Here is a 24,479-nt window from a genome sequence, read left to right on the forward strand (position 1 = left end):
AGCCACACAAAGTTTCCCTCGCTAATGGTAAAACAAAAAAAAAAAAAAAAAAAAAGGAATACTTGCCAACTCTCCCGGACAGTCCAGGAGACTCCCGGACGAGCAGGCAAGTATCCCGCAAACACCATCTTGCTGTGTAAAATAACGCGATTCACCACAGCCGCCCCTCCCGCCCACCAACCACGTCCCCCTGCCCAGGATCTCCCGGAATTAAGTTTTAAAAGGTTGGCAAGTATGAAAAAAATGCTCCAGAGCAGCCAAAAGGTGGAGCAGTTTGGGCTTTTGCCAGTGAAATCAAAGTGTCCAAGTTCCTGTTACTGCACTCTATACCCCAGGATGAGTGAGAAATACCCTTTATATGCAAAATTCAAAGCAAAGTATAAGAAACATTACTCACAATAACCTGTGAACTACAATGCATTCTTGTGGCTCAGCTTTGTAAAACAGATTTAATCCTCTCTTGATCTATTATTCACAGGTTTAGCCATACAGGTAATGTAATTTCAGATATTACTTACTTTTTGATATTAAACTTGAATACATTTGGTTCATAAATAAAACACAAAATACCATTTATTTGGCATACTGCCATATATTTCATTTAAACACATTAAAAAACAAATTAAATCCCTGCAAGATAAAAAAAAAATTACAGCCAGCATCTTAATCTAGCAACATGGGCTGCTAAATTGCCCTTAAATAGCTTAGAAAAAAAAAAAAAAAAGGATTTTTACCTCGTATTGCTATAGACATCCATTCAGAATTTAATAAAACACAATTTGAACATTACAAGTCTAGCAACAATATATAAACAAAATGTACATCAAAAAGTCAAACAAATGCAAACTCCTGTACAATGAACCCCTTTTCTAGACATAGAAACACTATAGAAATTAGTAACATGGTAAAGTATCACTTATTTGTTTGGAGAATAAGGAAAAGTGATATTACAATAAATTTTCAAATGTCACACAGATCATAAAATTAGCCCAAACAAAAAATTAAAGTTTTTAAAATGCCCTCAAAGAAAGTAGGTGTCATCTGTCTTAAGCCTGCACAGTTTTGCACAACTTCTACCCAGCTTTAAGAAGTGTGGAAAGATGGACGTTACCACATGGGGGTGGGGTTACAGGGACAAATTGTGGTACCTTCAAGTGAACCATTGCTAGTAGTCATGCCTTTGTCAAGCTAAATACCAAATTGAGGTACCACATTACAATGAAAGAGTTCTGTAAGACCAAAATAATTTTAGAAAATGCTTTACATTTAAGGTCATCTTGTGATAATGTCACATGTTCATTTATGTGACTTAGACTTGTAAGATTGTCATTAGCACAAATTTCAGAGTCCTAGATATTTTTAGTTAAAACAGATCAGACTCCTCTAGTTCATACTCTGCAAACCTACTACCAGTACACACACGTGAGGCTGCTACATACATTACATAGAGGTGCTAATTTAATGCACTTGTTTGGAAGTTATTAAACCCATTTTCTGAGATAATTTGATACCCCCCCTTCTACTTGATGGAATCCGAAGTAAAAAGGTATAATAAACGAGGGGAAAAAAAAATATATATATATATTCACCCCTTTATCAATACACTCAAAAAGGTCACTGTGCACAAACATGCCAACTATAGCTGGACCTAAAGGCAGTTTACAGACATTGTAGCAGTTTAATTTTTAAGTGCAGTATCTGTTTTATACTTTGGCCTACACGGTCTGCTTAATTTCACATTTTCTTCTGGCAAACAAGAAAACATTCTTAGCAGGGCTACACTTAACTTAAATCTAGGCTTTAAAACTCCAACTTAAAATCATAATTCACAGACACATAATAATTCCTATTGGTTTCCACACAGACACAAAGTGCCCCATCCTGCACATATTTAAAATATTTAGAAGTTGAAAACAGGTCACAATAATATTGCTGCAACACAATCTGTAAAGTGTTTAAAAATGTACAAATATACCTACTAGGTGCTACACCCCCCACCCCATTGCTTTTTCTACCTAAACTACCAAGATATTTAATAAGCATAGGACTGTGTTTATATGACAAACAGTAAATAACCCTATTAAACCTAACTGCACAGTTATCTTCTGAAGGTGTCCCGCCTCAGTTTTATATACTTGTACAGAAGAGTGCAATTGACCATCCCACCTCAGTCGCAAGCAGGTATCTGAACATTGCACTGACATCTGCAAGACTAATGGCACAGATTAGGTTTGTTGCATGATGCACAATTAAAAAAAAATAAAAAAAATGCTGTAGATATGAACAGGAAGTCACCTCAGCCATCAAAAAGCAGTTCACAACCCCTTCAATGCCAGGCGATTGACAACAGTGCGCAAGCAAGTGGCTAGAGACACCAAAGCGGTCATTTGCATCAAGACATCCATGTCAGGAAATCTAAAATATGAATATGCTTAAGTGAATAAGATCAGTGCTTTTAAAAGTAGCATTTAAAATACGTCAGAAACCAAGGACTGCCTGGTACCACCTGGCATTAAGGGGTTACTAAGCAGCAAAGCCCAAAGCAGCATTAAATACTCCCCCCCCCCACAAAAGAGACATATAAACTTCCACTATCCCAGTGAGGTATATTTTGTTTGTGTGTGAAAAAAATCACGAAAGCTGCAAAACAAAAACATAGGTGTTGGTCAAACCTATAGCCATGCGGCAGAAAAGGCTGGGAGACAACAGATTGAAGCAGGAAATGTTCAAGGTATTTACACAGAAATAAAAAATAAAAAAAAGTATATTGAAGAGCTGGCTGCACACTACAGAACATTTTACAGGTCAGTACAGCACTAGGTAGGTTTACTGGACACCTTTCTGAAATAAAAGTTACAATGCAGCAGTTTTAGGGCAGCAAGAACATGTAATTGGTTAGAAGGGCCTGTGGTTTGTTAACCTATTAGAATTGGTTGCCCATTTTATATTGGGAAAGGTTAATGTACATTATGTGCAATATGCACCTGATGCGTTCATTTGGGTTCAGAGTTCCATCACAGATTGAAAATGCTGGTATTTATTGTGATGTTTCCACTGACTAATGGCTGCTGCACTAGCCCTTACATTGAAGGGGTTAGATGCTAATAGCAGGGCCTGCCCGCAGGCAATAGATTAAATGGTGCCTAGCATCTGGTGCTAGAGATGAACACGGAGAAATTTGGACAAGTGAAAATGTGAATTTGGAGAGCAAGTCTTAAATAAAAGATGAACAAAAACCCCTCAGCTGCACCAGTCATTCTAATACAGAAGGTGGGATGCTACACATAGAACAATTATATATAGAAATGCTGTGTGAGGTTAAGGAAAGGTTTATTGCCAAAAAAGTATGCCAAACCCCACCCTTCCTACAAGAGTAAAAATGTTATCAAATCACAGCAGCATAACACGGGCATTTCATGTGCTGGCAAAATACTTACAAATTGTTGTTTTGGGAAGTGGATGTCTCCTGGGGAGGGCAGCGGGAAACGTAATGGCAATCTGCATTTTAAAAACCAATGGCAGTGCTCGCCACATGGCCCTTATATTAAAATCTTATTCATATTACACATTCATTTAATACAGAAAAAACTAATTTAATTAATCTGCAATATAGTGCAATAGTTTTGCAGCTTGTACATGCTAAAATGTACAAGTCTGCAATGGTAAAGAACCTGACAGACAACAATACCTGTAAAAGAAAAAAAAAAAAAAAAAAAAAAAAAAAAAAAAAAAAGGTATTTTACAGTAAAGACAACCTCATTTAACAAGTATATGGCCCCACACAATTATACTTTACCATATATGTATATACTCACAAAGCAGCATGTAGTTAAGACCAATTATGTCAACTTTTGTTATAACCAAGGATGGAGAAGTGCTGGCTTTCAAATGAAACAAATTAAAAGACAACCATTTGGAGCAAAATCTTCAGATATCTTGCGAGTTTGAGGTAAAGATTCAGTCCAACGCATCAGAAGAGCTTAAGTTTTTGATATACTTAAATAAAAACAATTATAAAACAATTCCACAACTTTCCTCAATTCAGATGAGACTGTGAAGAGATTCAGTGCAAAAAGTCCAAAGTGTGCTGGTAGGAAGCCAAAAGAGCTATACCTGACAACAGGAGACTGTTTAAACAATATATTTTAGGGCTCTGAGGAGAGGGGGAGTTTGGTGCGCCATCTTGCTGCTCTGTCAGGCGAAGTACATTGTGTGCTGGGTGTCATGATGAATCTGAACAGCTTTGGCCAGAGCTTGAGGATCACGACCATTGCTTTGTCCAGACACATGGCTTCCTTCGGCACTAAGGAAAAACAACATTACATTGAATTAGGAAATGCCAAACATTCCAATAATTTGGAAATAAGCACTATCTAGATTCAGTATTAGCATGTCATTGCATCTCTTTGTACACCCCTTACATCTACTGGCACAAGTAGGCAGCAAAGTAAAATGAACTCTGACACCTTTACACTGCAGCCTACAAAACAAGTGGTACCATTAAATATATTAAGCTCAAACATACATATTTGCAAATACAACATAACTGAGATTTAGTTTAGAAGATCCAGTGATGCACTGAAAAATAAACTATTCAGATCAATTCAGTGGGTAACTGATACTGCAACGCAGCCTACCCTCTCCCTCTTCATACACTAGCCCCAATTACACACTCAAGCTGTCAGCAGATACCTTCAGGTACTCCGGCTCACTACCACCTCAAGTCCCTATTTCACAAATATCCACAGTTGCGGAACTGACATCTCAGTCAGACACTGCGGCCAAGACTGACAAGCGTTCAATTTTCCACCTGGCAGTCAGAGTGTGAGGGTGCCCTGGCTAGACGAGACTCTGCACATGACCCACAGGTGAAGGGGCCCTGATGAAGGGTATCCAAGAGTGCTTGTTGGGAAGCAGTCATTCAAATTCTGGCAGCTTAAAGTTTTCACCCACCTGTTCCAGAGGAGAGGAATCACCCACTTCTTGTGACCATCGGCCTGGGAGAGGTTATGAACCAGCGCCGAAATGTGAGCTACACCTACCTGCAGCTAAAATTATTGTTCAAATTCTTTTAGTTCAGTTTAAAAATCTCAACGATACGATGGCCTTTGGAACGATAATTGCTCATCGATGTAGGGTAGACACTACTCTGATATCGGGCTAGTCATTTATCATCCGATTGGCCCACTAGATGGCCTGCAGTGTGTACCCAACTTACTAATTACGAGAAGTTAATGTATCAATAACTGAATCCGTTGCATCACCATACACATTGCAGATTTCATACGCCATTCATTATGCCATTTTATTTGCATCCCAAATATCACCCAATCCTCTCAGTGTTATAATTAGTTTAACGGTAGTCACACCAATGAATGGAGTCATAAGATCAATCAGGTATGCTCTAACCATCATTCAATAATTTACTATATTACTTGAAAACTTCTGTGCGATATATAACTTTTCATGAGTTTGACAACCATTACATTAATGAGAGCATTACCTACTGCCAGAAGCCCACTATCCAATAAAGCACATGAACAATTTCCATAAACTTAAGTTTCAGGTCATATGCACATTATAACATGTGTAACATTCCTTAAAAATGTAACATGAACAATAAGAAATTCATAATACAAAAACAAAGCTGTTAATCCCAGCACTATAAGATAACATTATGTTAAATGGTACAAAAATCCTAGGGTATGAAGTGCCAAAGTTATTAGAATTGGGGAGATGAGGCAGGGGGTGATAGGGGATTCATGCAGTGTTAGACGCATGTGCATCCAAAAAGTGCATTATGCACCTGGTTTACCTCCCACATAATTACATCCAGAAACACTTACACCCAAACCAGGCCGTAAGCACAAAGTTCTTTAATATTTGTTTTGATGGTGGACTCTTAATAAAAGCAGGTATAACATTCCTTCTTGTGTACAAATAAGGGTGTCAAAAACAAATTCTAAAATACATCCACAAAATAATCTAGACACGAATAAATAAAGCACCTATTAGCTTCAGAGGTGAAACTGCAATCAGAAGCAGTTCACTACTACTGGGGACTCATCATTGTTTATTTGCAGCAGTCATCAGGCACCTGCAAATGATAAAGCTACTGACAGGCATATCTGTGTTGGTCTACTTCAGAAGCAATTAAACACTTTCTGCCTGTACCTGGTCTGCGTTTGCACACCTTGTTTCTCCCCCACTTTGCCCCAAGTACCAAATCTGCATACAGGCGCAAGTGTACACTTCAGATGGCTTAAACCAATTCCTCATACAAACCTAGATTGAGCCCATAAATTGATCTCTGATATGTCCCATATACAGTCAGAAAATTCCTAGTACTTACCACAATGTCTACTAAATCATATGCTTCCACTATACTTCTTTATTTTAGTGTCAAACCACCCAACACAATGCATAACATCTATCAGTTACCCCTTAATTAAAGTTTAGAAGCTCATGCTCATCCATTCTTTAAACAGTGGGTGGCTTTGCAAATACCAAAATCTTGATATACCACCACTGCAAAGCACTACCTATGGGTCCGGTGGAATTTTATTGCATCATAATTGGTTTCACTTCCTTTACAATAGACTGTATTATAGAGCAATATTTTTGTATTGCAATGGTGTTACATTTGTTTGGAAATAGATCTCAACAGAACTATTACACACACACAAACACTAATATAACAAGGTGATCTTATAAGGTGCATGTTTGTCCTTTATATAGAGTTTTACAAACTGTTAATGTCCTATCAACCAGCTAAGGTTTATTCTCCCAAACAAAGCCTGGACTATGAGTTTAATTCAACACTGTACCAAGCTGCAGATGGATATGTTCTCCCCAAAGCCTCCACACACTGCCAGGATGGGTGTGTGTCCTCTGTCAACGGTGGCCTAGTGGTAAGCACTTCTGCTTCACAGCACTGGGGTAATGAGTTTGATTTCCGACCATGCCCTTATCTTTGTGAGTTTGTATGTTCTCCCTGTATTTCATGGGTTTTCTCTGGCTGCTCCGGTTTCTTCCCACACTCCAAAACTTTCTAGTAGGTTAATTGGCTGCTACCAAATTGACCCAAGTCTCTGTGTGTGTGTTTGGGAATTTAGACTGTAAGCTCCATTGGGGCAGGGACTGATGTGAGTGTGTTCTCTATACAGCGCTTAGGTATTAGTGGTGTTATATGAATAGTTGATTACTTCCCCAAACCCTCTTCCCCCTGACATGCTGTGTGACATGTTTTATTTAATGCCAATGTAAAGTTTACGAAAATAAGTTTTTGGGCAAAAATTAGGTGGTGGATCTATTTTCAAAGGTAGCTGAGTGCTGCAGGAGAATCTCCTTCCCTTATGATGCAGTAGCAAGGACCCTGGATGTGGTTAACCGCCACATTTCTGAGTGCCTTTGGGGGAATAAGAAGCTCTTCACTTATTACATTTAAATATTCACAAAAAGGGGAATAGGACAAGAAAGTTTTTAGAATAAGATAAAGTAAATCAATTTGACACTGGGCCATTACTTGTAGTGGTCTTTCAGAGTTTCTAAAGTTTCCTATAATTTCCTCAGGGACGTTTTCTGCCTCCAACTTTTCCACTGCATTCCTTCTAACTGGCTAAATCCCACTTGTCAAAAGGTAATCATTAAGTTACTGCCATCATTTTTCCTTAACCAGCATCAACAAATGCACAAGATTTAAATCTATTAGTGTACCATATTCATAAAAGTACTGTATAGTATAGCGGTGATGGCACTGAACTTAGTTTCGCAAACATAGGCAACGGCCAAGCAGGATTTCAAGTTTTACTGCAAACACAGCCAAATCTTTCAAAACATGGTTACTTTTTCATCAATCCTAACTGTTAAGCGAAGTGTTAAGTCCCATCAGTAATTAGCTCATTACTTGCATCACCTCCAGCAGTCAAATTTGAAGAATGCAGGTAAATAAAACTGGGCATCATCAAAATCAAGTGGGCCTTTCTCCCTTGCCTTTGTCAAGACATTTTTTCCTTTATGGTGTTGTGAAGGCTTCTGCATTTCAAATATGTAGATCTATCAATGTCTATGTTCTTTGCGGTAAAGAACCAATGTTACCAACTGTCTAAGTCACTTCAGATAATGTTTATACTTTTCCAGAAGGGTTGGCTTCAGATCATTAGACCCCATCGCCTCTGCCACAACAATATTCAGGTCAAAAGTTTCCCAGTTAATGAAATCATGGACAGCAAGGCATCTAGCCTCATTCTGTTTAAACATTATTTCTCATTTCTGAGATGTTTGTCCCATCTCCAACTCAATAACTTTCTATCACCAAGACATTTTGCTTGATAACACAATCAGGAGTGCAAAGTTTTCACTGCTCTGGAGACCAATTGCTCAAGGCCAGACTCTGTGGGTAGGAACTTCAAGTGCTCATGCCAGACGCTGAATCAAATGATCCTTTAAGTGATAGAGAGGTCCCCACATCTACAGAAGTATTTACATTTAAGGAAGAGCCTGGACTAAAGATCAGGATATGCTGAGGGTGTGAGAAACATACCACTGCCAGACCTGGTGCCATCTTTAAAGCAACCTGTTAGGGAGAAAGATTTTCTGGGAAAGAACACAAATTAGTTGTCTCTACTCTGCTCAGCTGCACTGTATTCATTTAGATAAACTATTTGTTTTCACCCCATTGTCATTATGGAAATGCTGTGTTGCAATATGGAAATAAAGAGGTAAAACACAGAGCAGGGATCAGGTCCTTACTCAACAATTTATAAGCCACACCTCCCATACATATACATTCTCATCCCAAAAACTATTGCTGGCTGGAGCTATTACAGGGGTTTTTTTGTTTGTTTTTTAATCGGCTATCTTATTCTAACTTCATGGTTGCATATCAATTACATAGGCTTTTCTGGATATAATTATGCTCAACAGTTGGTGTAAAGATTCCATCAACTTTTATGTCTATATATTGCTACACAACAAAACTGTATGAAACACTAGCCAAGTAGCAAGATTCAAGCTTCAAGCTTTGGTGGTGGAGGCAGAGCTAGGTCTATGACGTAGCCCCTGGACACAATTCCTTGTGTCCAAGCGTCCATGGTGGCTGCCCACCACTGGCGTTGAAAGTGAAGATGGCAAGCCCCCACCACAGATTCCCAAGGGGAAAGAGGGTCACGCTGCGGGCTTACCATTCGGCCTCGAGGCTCTGCGTCTAACAGCGGCAATGCCTCTGCTATACTCTGCCCTGGAGACAGATGACTGTTCTCTTGGCGGGCCGCCCCGACCCAGGGCAAAGGAACGAAGATGTCCTTGACGTGGTCTATTGGACCCCATGGGGAGTGCGTTACTTTTACCTCCTGTGGCCACCTGAATGACTCTTTCTAGCTCTGATCCGAACAGAGTAAACCCATCAAATGGCAAGCTCTCTAGAGCTCATGTTCACGAGCATAGCCATAGGGTATGACGAGATGCAATAATGAGGCTAGAGTCTAGCATTGACAGATACTGCATCCATGGCTGCCTGCCCTACATAATAAAAAAAGTCTCCTGAATATGTTCGGCCAAGGAGAGGAGTTTAGCGCGTGGAGTGTTATCCTGAATGCCTCTTACTGCTCAGCCCATAATTGGATGGTTTTGTTGGTCCAGGCCACTGCCGTGGTAGGTCTAAACATACTGCCTGATGCTATATAAACAGAACGGAGTGTGCAATCGCACATATCTGTGGGGTCCCTCAGAGAACTCGCTCCTGGGTGGGGATCGCTGAAGAGGACGACAAGCGGGCTACAGGGGTGTCAACCCTGGGAGAAGCCTCCCATTTAACCGAATCTTCTGCCGGGAGATGGTACAGTGACTTAAATCTGCCCGGCCTCAAACTGCATATTTGGCCTAAGCCAAGCATCGGCTACCATTTTAAATCATCTGAGGGGACGGCGGTAAGGCCGCCACCTGCGCTTTGGTTCTGGGTCTGCAAACCCTAAAGTATGCCTGAAACCCAAAATGAGATCACCGACATTATGGGCAGATGCAGAATCTATAGTGCTAAGTGTGTCCTCTTCTTGTGTATCAAAGTCTAATTCACCTTCCTCATCTGAGGAATGGTTTGAATCAGGATCGTGGCCCTGGGCCGTAACTGGAATAATTCTCTTCGCCCTGAGGGTGACTGTGAGCAGGCCTTCCTCACCCTTAACCAAATGGTGTTGAGCGGATGTGCAACTAGGGATTGTGAAGATGTGTTTTAAAAAGGAACCTTACGTACCTCTGTGGACAGTAACATCACACTGGTGAGCTTCTCCATGGCCGCTGTTAGGGACTTAGCCCAGAGCCGTTTCTCCACAACTGCTATCCCTTGTGCTGGGCCATGACGCTCCTGAATATCAGCTTCGCAAGCAGCGCAAAGAGCCTCGTGGTCAGGCTGTCCAATAGATAATTTTGCATTACACTTGTCACATGTATAAAAAAGTGCAGACACACCAGCAGATCCCTTACTTTTGGCGGCCCCCCTCTGAGACATACTTGAAATGTATTACAGGTTAAATAAACTAATAACACAATCAGCATTGAAAAATTGTCTGAGCAGTAGCGTCCGTACACAGTACAGCAAGATTGTAAACCAAGTCTCTATACTAGGTAACAAATCTTGCAAAAACCACCAATCCCCATACATTGAACAATAGTCTGATAGTGAACAGCTTAAACAGGCATTCAATATACATCTATGGTGTATAGTAACAAGCAAAGGGAACTATACCAGAAGATGGAGAGGCAGAGCAGAGGAGCAGCGTGCAGCATGAGGATCTGTGTCCCAATATAGCCACTTCCGTGCAGGAAGCAGGAAGGGGGTGTAGGGAAGTTCCTCCTCCGGATCTGCCCCCAAAAATGGGCGCTTCTATGACATGCCGATCAGCACACTTAGTATGGCTGTCAGCATGTATCGCATGCACGCTGTGATTACAGTGCCCAGGCAGCGTGTGCGGTGTCCTCTGGTATCAGAGTCGCCTCCTAGGGAGCGCGATCGATACTTTTTAGTCCCCTGATGCTCGTAGTCCAGGGGGGCTTGCCGGCATGTCCTTCGGCATGGGGGGGGTGTTTCACTGCAGTCCCCAAGTGCGACTATGAACAATGGCCTTTAGAAATTACTGGCTATATCCTATATGGGCCACCTAAAGCCCTAATGGCAGAAATACCTATCATGGCCAAAAAAAAAACCGCTCATCTCTAGGGGATGACTGCCGGACAAGCTGCTGCTCATCTTCGCAGGGACCCAGAGTGTAGGAAGCAGACAGGCTGTTCACCCCTCTGGGTCTTAGGATCGATTCCCGCGTAGCACCTAAAGGAAGAATAAAATAAAAACATGTAAAACCTAAACTAGACTAAGTATAGGCAGGAGCCCATACCAACGTGTCCTATCTCCTAGGTATTTAAAAAAACATAAAACCTGAGGTATCCACAAGAGAGGGAGGGGCATAGTAGGGGAGGAGTGAAGATCAAAGAAGTTGACAAGTGCCTAAACTCCTAGACCCAGTACTATACCCCAATGTCTCGCAGTGTCCCCCAATGGCAGGAAAGAGAAAATTACATTTACAAAAAAGCTGTTTAAATAAATGCAGAATCTGTATCCATCACACTATGCCCCTGCAAAAAAAAAAAAAAAAAAGTTTTCCTTGTTTTACACTGCCCCATTTCTCCTCTGTTCATTTTCTTACCTTTTACTTGCCCTTCTGTCTCTTGTTTTAAGTTTTCTTGTGTTCTCCTCTGTCTTTTCTTCTGGCTCCTCACTGCGCCACTCTTCGCTGAAAATGTCGGGTGTGATGACGTCACGCCCGGTATTCAGTGCGAACGGAGCAGGGAGGAGGGTGTTGGTCGCTGCAGATGTAAGATTTTGGGGGTTTTTTGGACCGGTGGACAGAAACAGTGGGTGGTAAACAGAGGGAAGCGCTTGACACCATCCTTGCCTACCATGTGATCCCTGGGGTGCTGTGGCGCACAGTTTGGAAATTGCTACACTATACTATTACATCATAACATTACTTTCTCTCCGAAGTTCTTTCTCTGCCCATTACAGGTCTAACTATCATCAAACTTTATATAGCAAATTCTGCAGCGCTTTACAATTGGGGACAAACCTTAATAAAACACTGGGTAATCCACACAGGCAGAGATGTAAGAGGGCCCTGTTCGCAAGCTTATAATCACTACACACCATCAGAACAAGCTAATCGGAATGCTGTATTGGCTGCCACATGCCAGCTAGCAGTAGATTGGAAACAAACTCTCAGACCTACCCTGCAAACAGTGCTTGCTACAATTTGACACATTTAGCGGATGGCGTTTATGGACAGTGTACTCAATAACTCAAAGTCTGACCAAAATCTGTGAACACCAGACATTGTATTTTAATGTCTTTTATCTGTTCTCTTTGATTTCACATCCAACGTCCATATTTATCTGAAAATCTTATGAATACTAGAACTCACAGGGGGATAGACTGCATTCTTTGCTACCCCCTCCTGGATCTTCCCTTCTCCCCCTTTTCTCCTCCAGGTGCAGGTCGCCTCACCACTCCCTTTGTCTTTACTTCCCCTTGTTTCCACTTTCCCCTCATTATTAAAATCTGGAGAGCGATATTCTACTGCAACGTTTATTTAATGCACACTCATTGTTTGATGACATTCTGTTCTATTTTGGCCTATGTCTCTTTTCATTTCGCAAAATGGAGTGTTATTAGTTATGGCCAAACAAAATGTCTATTCAGTGGCTGGTCTGTATGACAGAACCAGACATAACAAAGTCTTTAAAAAAGTAAACACTTTGTTTAGCACAGACTGCATCTGGGTTAAAGGACGATATGAAGGCTCACCTGTCATGATCTTTGTCCACAAGATGGTATCTTGCTCTGAAAGCCACCAGCCGAGCATAGTATGCAGGTGCAGGGATGGAGACAGAACGTGTACATCGAACGTATGTGTGGCACAGCTGGTAAGTTAAGAGCTGGAGTTCGTCAGCTGTAAAGCAGTTATCATCCCAAAGAACCTGGTAATGAGATGGGCGACTTGTTCCCTGGAAAAAGCAAAGTTTAAATACTTAGCAATATTACAAGATAATACATTGTGTAATTTACCCAGGTGACATTTGCCAATTGACAAGTCAAAAGCCATATAAAAATATGCCCTCAATAAATTAATTTAAATGCTGTACCTGAATACCTGCATGGCTACAGAGATAGAAGTCAAATTCTGATGGGTGTGTTATGGTGCTGTCTACTGTAGTTCCTGCTGGTACATTTCCACTTTTGCCCACCTACAAAAAATAAAAACAATGAAACAAAACTGAATGGTAACTTTAAATTTTAAACTGAGCCCTAATTAACATCAGTTTTTAATTGATGTTATGTATATAAATGTAACTTCTTACAGCCGAATTGTATAAAATACAGTTGTCAAATTCAAGAAAAACTGATGTGCTCCTTTTTACACTAACAGAAATCAGCGATATTAAATTCTACTATACAAAATGATGAGTGAATGCATCTATATGAAGAGCTTTCTGTAGTTTAGCTTGTAATATGAAAAACAGCAATAGATGTAGCTATATGTTTAGTTCTGCATACATACCCTTTCTGTTTTGTCAGCACAAAAGAGTCTAGTATGATGCCTTTTTTGCACAACAATGTATGTAATTCCTGGTCTGTAATCTTCTTCTAGACTAATGCAGGCTTTCCGAATAGCCATGAGCTCTGGCCATGCAACCTACAAGATAAGTTTATTTTTAACATGCATGTACAGATGTGTTCATTTTATTGATGCAATGCACATTCTTAATTCAATATTTCATTTCAACTACATTCTCCAAAAGCATGATATTCATGTTCTCTGCAATACATCTTTCTGCAATGCTGCATAGTGGAGAACAGGAAGTGAGTTACCTCCACTCACATCACAGATGTTTCACTAAAAAAACAACACAAACAAAAATAGTTGCCCATTTCCCAATTTCTCAACCAACAGCAGTGGACAGCCTAGGCTAGTATCCACAATAAAAACATATGAGTGTGAGGTTTCCCAGAGATATAATGTGGTCCCAATATAATGGGCCATAGCCACCAAGACTTCTGTTTACTAAAGCAGAACAGTAACAAACAGGTTTATAAAGAAAACTGAATAAATGAATAAACAAAAAAAATCCCCCATTTATTTACCACTTTAAAAAAATAAAATCGTTGATCCAATATTGACCAAGTCTTAAATAAACAAACAAGAAAAATGTAATATCAGAAAACCCAGATGAAAAATATTAACTTGCTCACAATCAAACGATGAGACACAATCAGGCCAGAAACCAGGACTCCCATTCCTTTGTGATGAATGGTGAAGGGCAGCCCTGGCTTTGATCACCTTGTAGTAGCCGTTGGTAGTGAACGGATGGCTTTTTAGAGTTTTAAAGATTTTGCATTTCAAAAGCTGCACTCTTTAGAATGGATACATGTAATTGAGGATCCACTCCTCTCCTGTCCCATTACTGCATTCAAAAAGTTAAATCTATGTATCTGGGTACATACATGTGCCTAATCTGTGCCCACAACAGCAATTGGCTCCTCTTATAAGGTGTAGTACAAAACTTTGAACCAGCACCAAGCAGACTTTGCCTGTACATAAAGGTGTTAACTCAAAATTGTGCATTCTGCAGAAACAGCTGTGTGAAGCCTTAAAAAAAAGGTTCAGTTACAAAAGCACAATGCATTTGCAGTTTTGATTACAATATTTTGATGGAATACTGGTTGTAAGCCTGTTTGATGCTACAACACAGCCATTCAATAGCACATACCAATGGGTCAGAAACAGGTTGCCCTGAAATTTAGAATTCAAAACATTCCACCTTACTTCAGAACTACTTTGGTTTCAGGCATTCCCAGCCTTTATAAATTATGCTAACAACTTGGTCACAATTTTGTCAGATATGCAACTGTATTGAGTTACAAAGCCATTAATACAACAGTATATAACAAGTCATTGCTTGCTTAAAAAAATTAAAAAAAAACTGTTCCTGGCCACATCACTGGAACCAGAACCAGTAACCAACATTCTGTTAATGCACAGATAGGTTTATAAATGGTGTCAAGATGCACAGAAAGTCAGTGTGAGCCAGAGAATCTGTCCTTAATTCATAGCTCTGGGAACTGTATGGTAGTGCAGTGATAACATATGACCCACAAAGGAGTATACAATTTAATAATGTCAGTTAGCAAAATATATTTTGCAATAGTTAACATTTTAAACCGATTAATACATAAAAAAAAATATTTGCAATGCATTACAGCAATCTTAAAGCCAAAACGTATTTAATGGAACAGATATATCATTGTTCTGTGTGGAATAGCCAGTAAATTGAGGATTTTTGTATCATTAAAGTGGTCTTGTGGGCAAAACCCGTCAACATAACAGATAGTGTATTGCCCTATGGAAAATGGTAGCTACCACTGTACAAGACCAAACAAAGCCATTGCTCAGAACAGTGGATCCCAAATTCTCTCAGTTCAAGGCACCCTTAGGGTTTCCATAATTTTTCAACGCACCCCTAAGCCAATATAATTTCCAAGTAGTCCCCAGTCTTGCTTACCCAGCTTACCACCAGCCCTGGCTGAGACAACCCTGTAAGATCACGCGGCACTCCAGGGAGCCGCTGGCTTAGAATAAAAAATATTCTGGCTGTTATAATTACTGCATGCTACAGTCACAAAGACCAAATACTTAACTCACCTGCTTCATCTGACCTTCAGATACACCACCTCTGTAATAGATTATGCGTGTGGGCTTGAAGCGAGTCGACTTGTAGAACTGGATGAGGAGCTCCCGCACCATGTTGCTAAGATCCTGGATAACTTCCTGACTGTACAACAGCTCTTGGGAAGTCTCCTGACGAGAAGTCTGCACACGCACAGTAGCACAATACCGACTAGGATGACCATCCATACTGCCTACTACAGCAGCAATAGAAGGTTTCTTGCCATCACCAGCTGGGGGATGAGTTACATCTGCACCCAGGAAAATAACAGGCTGCTGAAACACTGAGGGACTGCAAATAAACACAACAGCAGTTTCAGGTTAGCAAAAGAATCGATTTGATAATTATTCTTCTACTTGAGTTCAAAGCTCAATAGTTTATCCTCCTAACACTATGGAATAGTTAGCAGATCTGTATTTTAATCTGGTACCATTCAAGTTAAAAAAAATAATTAAGACTGCACTAGCACAGCTTGCTGCATTTTTTAGTATTAACATGGTGGGGAGAGTATGCACACCAGTGGTTCTGCCACGTCATATATGTTCAACCATCATTATGCAATGCATCAGGAAATAGTTTTGCTGACAGATAGATGAATGTTAATCTGTACAGTAAATTGTTACATAAGCAGTTTACCATACAATTAAGATGACCATTTTAGAGCTATACACCACATCAATAGTTAAGGGTAGATCATAACCCAGCATACACTTCGTCATAATAGCCAGTGTGCTACAATAGTCATACACTAAATGTGGTAGGTTAAGCTAGTTTACCGTTGATGAGGAACCAGCACATTGTTTATGCCTCCTAGCTTGGCATTGATCTTCAAACATAAATTGGAGAGTGTCTGAGGAGAGGTCTTGACTACATTTTTCACCTGCACACATTGGGTGGCCATTCCTAGGAGTGTGTCCCCCACTCTCTTAACTTCAGCTGTGGAGAAAGACATACACAAGAAAAAAAAATGATTCTCCCCCTAGTAGTGCAGTAAATAATTTGCTCCATACATGTTCTGTATAAACTATATGGAGGTAGTTCTTAAGCAATTTAGCTGCATAACTACATGTTACAGCATAGAAAGCTAGCCAGAAATTGAAAACAGTAGGGCATGTTGTGTGTTCATTGCCCTTAGAGATAAATCAGTGCAGCTCTGTGCATTGATACTACTGCATCATATGCAATGGGCAAAAAAATTAACTAATCTGTATAAACCTTTACATCAAGTTAGCAAATATTACTTTTGCCAACATTTATAAGTCTAAGAGATTGTATGTTTAAGTATACTCCCTTTTACAACCCAGCTACTCAAATTTTCCACAATTTGATGCATAATCTTTGCTCTTACCATAAACTGGAGTCTTTCCAGGAAGAATAACGACAATGAGCTGTAGACCCACATAGGTAAGCTTTAGATGTTTGAACATTGGCTCCACGCTGTCTGCACCCTGTGCATATTTACAGAAGCATGGCTGACCTTGAATTGGCATCCCTGCATCCTTCGATATCTTCCTTAGTTGGTCTGTGAAACTCCTGTTTTGAAAATGAAAAAATATCCAACATGAAACAAACGAAATGAAGCACAGAACCAGTAGAAATTTTGGCAAGTACAATAAAATCAACTAAAGAAACAATCATGAAAAATGTAAGCCATTATGTTAAAAATGGGATTTTCGTACTTCCGTTAAATCCTCTGAACTCTGAATTCATCAGGATACACTGGAGACTGGGTATAGAGTGTTGCTGGAGCATTGGCCACTTTCAAATTTAGCGCTAAAATTGAAGCTTCTACCCCTGTGTCACATTGACTACTTTCAAACCTTTTTTATTTAACAAAGCCCCGAATGACAGAAACAGGGGTACAGAAGAAAAAACCTGAATCCTAACAAGGATAATAATGAAAACTAGAAATCAGAACTGAAAAATAATGAGTGTAAAGGAAGGGCATCTCAGAAAAGGATTTAACGCAAGCACAAAAATCCCATATGTCCATGGGGACATGGTGACATCCCAAAGCTTTCCCCTAAGGGAGGGTATGCTCAGAAGTCACGTTGCACAGCACTTTCCGTCTAAAGATGGCATCTCTAGATGTAATGTATTACACCTGTAGAACCTACTGAAGGTATGCACTAAAAACCAGGGGGCCATCGAGCACAGATGCTCAGCAGAGGGCCCGTGGCGCATTACCCACTGATCTAGTGGAATGCCTTCTCACATTTTCCAGGCCAAACTGTTCCACTCTAATGTAAGCCTTGCGAATCTCCAAAATAATCACTTTGGCTGTGGTCTGTTTAAAGACTGGCAAGTCTGTCTTACAAACGTCCTGCGCAAGCCCTTAGTCCTGTACACATGTTCTCTGGGACTAAACTACATCCAGAGATCGAAGAACGCAATCTTCCACTGGAGACTTAGCCCAGGAAAAAAAACTATATTTACAATTTCCTGATTCATGTGGAACAGTGAGCCCTCCTTTGGTTGAAACACGGGCTTGGTTTAAAGTTCTGAAACTCTTGGCAGAAATGAGAGAGAACAAGAAAACAGTTTTCTAGGTGTGAAATTTCAACTCCACCAAACCAATTTGTTCAAAGTGAAAGTGCTGCAAAGTCGTCATCAAATAGTAATCCCACGCATCCACTAGAGGGATGTAAGGAGGCTGCACATACAGCACTCCTTATAAGGTGATCTGCACCTCAGGCTAAGAAGCCAGTTTTCTCTGATAGAAAACAGAAAGGGCTGAAACATGTGCCTTCAAAACAAACAACCCCCTTTAAACTGTCCTGCATAAATTACAGCATTCGATGCAGCCTGAAGAGACAGGAAACCCTTTCAATTCACACTAGGGGGTATATTTACTAATTTGCAGGTTTGAAAAGGTGGAGATGTTGCCTATATCAATCAGATTCTAGCTGTCATTTTGTAGAATGTACTAAATAACCAGAAACTGATTGGTTGCTATAGGCAACATCTCTACTTTTTCAAATGCACAGTTTAGTAAATATAACCCCAGGACATTTAAATCTTTCAGACTGTGTGGTCCCAGTAGTAAGTATATTGTCCTCTGGCAGGAACACCTGTTTCTATTAGTTGTAACTTAAGGCCTAAGAAGAATCCTCTGGAAAAGACTCGATTCGCCACGTTGCTGGATTAAAATTTTTAACAAAGGGTTGTCTCGTAGAACGTTGAAGTATGGAATGACGGCCACACCTCTGAATCTGAGAAACGCCGGGTAGGCCCAAAAACTTATAAAGGCTAGTTTCAACGATGAATTTAGGGAGTCATTAATAACCCTCCTTGATTCATGTCTCATTCAATGTGGTCGCTCTGTCATTTTTAGGGATTTCAGGTTCAGAATAGGTCGGAAGGAGCTGCCTAGCTTCAGGGCCAGGAAGAGGTTTGAGACAAAATCCAAACTTTTTCCCAAAACAGGACTGACCATTCCTGTTGAAATGAGGGACTGAATGGCCTCTCACAGGCCAACATCCTTTAACCCGCTTCCTGGAAAACCTATAGTATAGAAGCCCCCTGAAGGGGATGTCTGGAGTTCTACTACATATCCCTGGCTGAGGCCTCTCATTAAAGCATCTGTGGTAAAACAGAACCAGTGGTCCCTGATGAGAAGCAGACTGGCTCCCACCATGGGGAATCACTGGGCAAGCATCCTGCCTGTAATGCCAACTGCTGGTCGGGAGGGGGGGGGGGGGTTTAGATGCTGGACGTCCTGTCGTCCAGGCCCTTTTGAGGGCTGGCCTCTAGCCTTCCCATAGTTGGATTAACTGAAAGGAGAATACTCAATTCCTCACCGTCCCAGATCTCAATCACCTGTATAACTGCACATTCTTCCACCGCATGTTTCTTTTAGGAGTCCTCAAGAAACTAGAAAAGTTTAGAGCCTTCTGCAGCCTTCCCTTCCTCCTGGAACAGATCCTTCCAAATTCTGGGGGACCACTGGAAGCCGACTGTTCAGGAATCCGGAAATGGTAGCAGATGTCAAAATCCACTCCACAGACAATGACTGAACTAAACCCTGCACTAACATGGCCAAGTTCTGAGAAAAAGTCACAAGGCATCTTTGCATAACAACTGGAGCAAGTAAAAACTTTTTCTACTGTCTCGCTTCCAAGCTTATCCCTGGATGAACTCCCCTTTCCAGACATGAGAAATGAGGGAAGAAAAAAAAAAAAAGACAAGCAGTTGCACAATCCAGGAGGATGTGAGGCAGCACAGACATAGGCCAGAATTATAGCGAGACCCAAACACCACAATACCTCACCACTTAGTCCCTTTGAAGACAGGAAAACAGACCGGAAGAAAGGAGCAGCTGCTTTCAGGCTCTCAGTCACAAGTGAGGTGTCCCATAATTATCAGGATCTCTTCCAGTGGGGCTTATACAAAAGGAAAGCAAGGGAGGAGGTGCTAGAGAAAGCTTTCACCCAAGCACAGTACACAGGCCTCCAGTGCCCACATATTTTTAAATCAGGTAAAATTTTATTGCATTTTTTCCTTTAAACAACAAAAAAAACCCAACACAGTAGGCTATCCCCCCAACTATACCCCATACAGTGATACAAGCATTGTCAAGTATTTATACACCATGCAGTTAGAAAAAGCAAAAAACATTGACATTCACATTTCCAAGTAAAGATATAGACATTTTTTCACGATATAGTGAGATAATGGTACAGCTTTGGTAATACAAGGTACAATCATTGATCTTAATAACATAATAGGTGGCTGGATGTCTGCCCCAAGCTTCAATCAGGAGAGTTCCACCTCCCTCAATCCCTCCGTGACATACGGGGATATCCTCCATCTATACCATATTCTTTCATACTTATCCACCAAATTCCTGCTGGTATACATGAACCTTTCATGGCCGACTGTATCGTTAACAAGGTCAATCCAGCTATTCAATGTTGGACCTTCTGGTGCCATCCGTTTCCTAGCTATCACTACCTTTGCCAGCATGAGTAACGTATTGATAAGCAATCTAATGAGTCTACGAGTTTTTTTGTTCAGGCCTAAACCGAATATACAGAGCCTTGGAGTCAGGGCAATCACTCCCACCTCCAATCTTTTAATACAGTCCTCCACTTCTCCCCAAAAGGATGAAACCAGCGGACACTCCCAAAGCATATGCCAGAAGCCCCCCTCCTCGCTCCTACATTTGGGACACAACACTTTCTGACCACCACTGAACTTAGAAAGCCGAAGAGGGGTGAGATATGCTCTGTGTAACAGAAAAAATTGAACTTGGCGAAATCTAACTGATGCGATGACCTCCTTTGGGCTACATAACACCATATCCCATGCCTTATCGCTAAGACGCCCCAGATCTCCCTCCCACCTGCATCGCAGCTCCGGCAAGCCCCCTTCGCCAGATCCTTCCACCAAAATTGAATACAGAAAAGAGATTTTCCGCCTCTGGCCCAACCTTGACAGTTGCACCCTTAAGGAATCTGCGTTAAAGCTCGGGGTAGCTTCCCGAAACTGCGAGGCCAGAGCATGTCTTAATTGCAAATATCTATAAAAGTAACCCCTAGGTAGTTCATGTAGTGTCTGAAGTTGCTCAAATGAATATAATATACCGTTCTCATACAATTGTCTAATGTGTGTTATATTGTAGTTCCGCCAAGCTACAGCCCCCTCCATCTTAGTTAGTTCTCCAAAATCCAAATTGTCCCATAGTGGAGTGCATGGATCCAGATCCAATCCACCTCCAATCTGGGATGACAATCTCCAAACCTTCATGGCCTGTATTAATAAAGGGGGGTCCCTCCCAACTTTTCTTCCGGCCAGAAGAAACTGCACACGTGTATGACTAGATCCTGTCTCAGAAACCAAAAAATCATGCAAGTCTAGACCCAGCCTTGACCTAAACCAGATTTCAATATGTGCTAACTGGGAGGAAAAATAATAAAGCCGTAGATTCGGCAAAGCCAAGCCCCCCGATCCTCGAGAACGATATAAAGTAGTGAGTTTAACTTTTGCCCTCCTGCCCGCCCATACCAAAGAGGCCATAAGACGTTCTATGTAACGGAATGTACTATGGGGGATATAGACCGGCGACTGCTGCAAAACATACAGAAACTTTGGTTGAACTATCATTTTGACCAGATTAATTCTACCTGTGACCGACAATGGCAGCTGCTTCCACACCCCAACTCGGCTCCTAAGATAATCAATCTGAGGTTGAACATTACGCTGAATATACTGACCCATATCACTAGAAATCCAGATACCAAGATATTTAAATACCGGAGTCCATTTAAGAGAAGTCTGCAGAACTTGGCCCGTAGGGCAGGTTCCCCTAATCGGAGTTACACTAGATTTATCCCAGTTAATCAAAAGTCCAGAGTATCTACCGAACACCGAGACCACATGGAGTAGATTTGGCAACGATTTATCAGGATATGACAAAAAAAGTAGCATATCATCTGCATAAAGGGCAATCTTGTCCGTCCTGCAGCCCATCCTTAAACCAGTAATATCTGACTGCATTCTTACCACACATGCCAATGGCTCTATGGCAAGGGCAAACAGAGCAGGGGACAGGGGACATCCCTGTCTGGTACCTCTGCCCATAGCAAACTGGCGGGACATAAAGCCATTTACACAGACTCTAGCTGTAGGACAAGAATACAAAAGTCTGATCCACTGAATAAAAAACGGTCCAAACCCAAATTTCAAAAGCACCGCCCACAGGTACCTCCACTCCACAGAGTCAAAGGCCCTAGCAGCATCCAAGGACACCACCACCGCCTCCTCCTCCGCAGGATGGGGCAACTGTAAATGACAAAAAAGCCTTCGCAGATTTATGGCCGTAGATTTTCCTGGCATAAAACCAGTTTGATCAGGATGCACTATCTCACTAATCACCCGGTTCAACCGTGTCGCCAAAATTTTTGCTAAAATCTTAATATCCGTTGCCAGTAACGATATCGGTCTGTATGATTCTGGAAACAAGGGATCCTTTCCCGTTTTAGGGATAAGAACTATAATGGCTTCAGACATAGACGGAGACACACACCCCTGATCTCTAAAACTTGTAAACATGTCCTTCAGGCGAGGCACAAAAAAACCCAGATGTTTCTTATACAGCTCTATGGGTATCCCATCTATGCCCGAAGCCCTACCATTTGGGAACGATGATATTGCAGCTACAATCTCCTCATCAGAAATTGACAGTTCCAAACTTTCTCTACCATCTATACTCAGTTCGGGTATGGAAACAGCCGCCAGAAACGTATCTAAATCAGAATCTGAGTACTCAGCTCTTGACACATAAGCCTCTTTGAAATACGTATAGAAAACATCACTAATCTCTTCAGTCACGGTATGTACGACACCCAAAGTATCAGTAATCCCCGCCACTACAGCCGCCGCCCTTTCAGACCTAGCTAAATAAGCTAAAAACCTACCACACTTATCCGCTTCAAAGTATTGTGTATGTTTAGCAAATAACAATTTACGCCTTGATTTATCTAGCAAATAATCCGACCACTCTCTCTGTACTGTTAACCAAGCCATCCTATCAGAAGCCGCATGAGAGGAGAGATATACTTCCTCCAACCGCACAACCTCTTTTTCCAATCTATCGCCTTTCAACCTAGATTCTCTCTTGAAACAGTTAATGCTTCTAATTAAAGAGCCTCTTAAAAACGCCTTAAAGGAATCCCAAACGACAGACAGAGCTGCTGTATCCACATTGGTAGCAAAGTACTCTTCCCATTGGGACTCTAAAATATTTCCATCCTGTAATGTCAACCAAAAGGGGTTAAGCCTCCAGAATGCTTGACCTCGAGAAACATTAAGTTCAACTGTTAATATCAATGGAGAATGATCTGAAATTCCCCTTGGCAAATATGCGACACCAGAGACAGCCGGCAGCAGTTCCCCCGATACAAGTCCTAGATCAATTCGGGAGAAGGCGTTCTATGAAGTGGAGAAACATGAGAAACAAACCTCTGCCGGATGCCTCAGACGCCACACATCCACCAAACCCGTTTCTGCCACCAAATCAGCAAACTTTGATCTCTTAGCATGTGTATTGTCCCCCACCTTCCTCCACCTGTCAACATTAGAATCCAACACATTATTGAAATCCCCACAGCAGATCACTGGAGTATCAGGAGACAGAGAAATAAAATCACTGCACTTTTTTAGGACCTCACCACTATAGGGGGGGGGGGGGGGACATAAACTGACAGCAAGTTTATACGTTTGGAATCAAAAAAGCCCCTTACAAAAACATATCGACCTAATGGATCCGACTCCACCACTTCCAGAATAAAATTTACTTTCTTTCGTATAAGGAGAGATACCCCTCTAGAATGGCCCGTATGAGTAGCATGATATGCCCATCCAACCCACGGTTTCTTAAGGGCCAACACTTTACCTCCCACTAAATGAGTTTCAGTTAAACATATAACATCTGCCCCATACTTTTTCAATTGGGATATGACCAAAGACCGTTTAATTTTATCGTTTAGACCACGTACATTCCAGGTCAGGATTTTAATAGACCCCTTATTCACCTTCCCAGTCGCCATAACACAAGGGAATACACATGAAGCATCTCACCATAACCGTCAACCCCTTCCAGCCCAGGCAGACACCCAATCTCAACATCCGAAAGCATTTGCATAAAGATAAAGTACCACACTTGTCACTGCATTGTAAGAACTCATCCCTCCCTACCCTATTCAAAC

At 41.2% G+C, this 24,479-nt stretch overlaps 1 protein-coding gene across 2 annotated transcripts in view; it reads right to left on the reverse strand.

Annotated features, from left to right (window-relative positions):
* Window positions 1-571: 571 nt before the first annotated feature.
* LOC142138643 (protein argonaute-4) overlaps window positions 572-24,479 on the reverse strand; it is a 56,571-nt gene continuing 32,663 nt past the window's right edge. For both annotated transcript variants that reach the window (XM_075195474.1, XM_075195473.1), the window contains exons 12-18: window positions 17,120-17,304; window positions 16,548-16,707; window positions 15,747-16,062; window positions 13,605-13,739; window positions 13,189-13,290; window positions 12,851-13,050; window positions 572-4,303 (exon numbers count right to left, since the gene is read on the reverse strand). In XM_075195474.1, the coding sequence (XP_075051575.1) occupies window positions 4,195-4,303; window positions 12,851-13,050; window positions 13,189-13,290; window positions 13,605-13,739; window positions 15,747-16,062; window positions 16,548-16,707; window positions 17,120-17,304 (1,207 nt within the window). In that variant the 3' untranslated portion in view covers window positions 572-4,194. The remainder of the gene's footprint in view (window positions 4,304-12,850; window positions 13,051-13,188; window positions 13,291-13,604; window positions 13,740-15,746; window positions 16,063-16,547; window positions 16,708-17,119; window positions 17,305-24,479) is intronic.

This window comes from Mixophyes fleayi, chromosome 2 (assembly GCF_038048845.1).
Source record: "Mixophyes fleayi isolate aMixFle1 chromosome 2, aMixFle1.hap1, whole genome shotgun sequence".
Lineage (NCBI taxonomy): Eukaryota > Metazoa > Chordata > Amphibia > Anura > Limnodynastidae > Mixophyes > Mixophyes fleayi.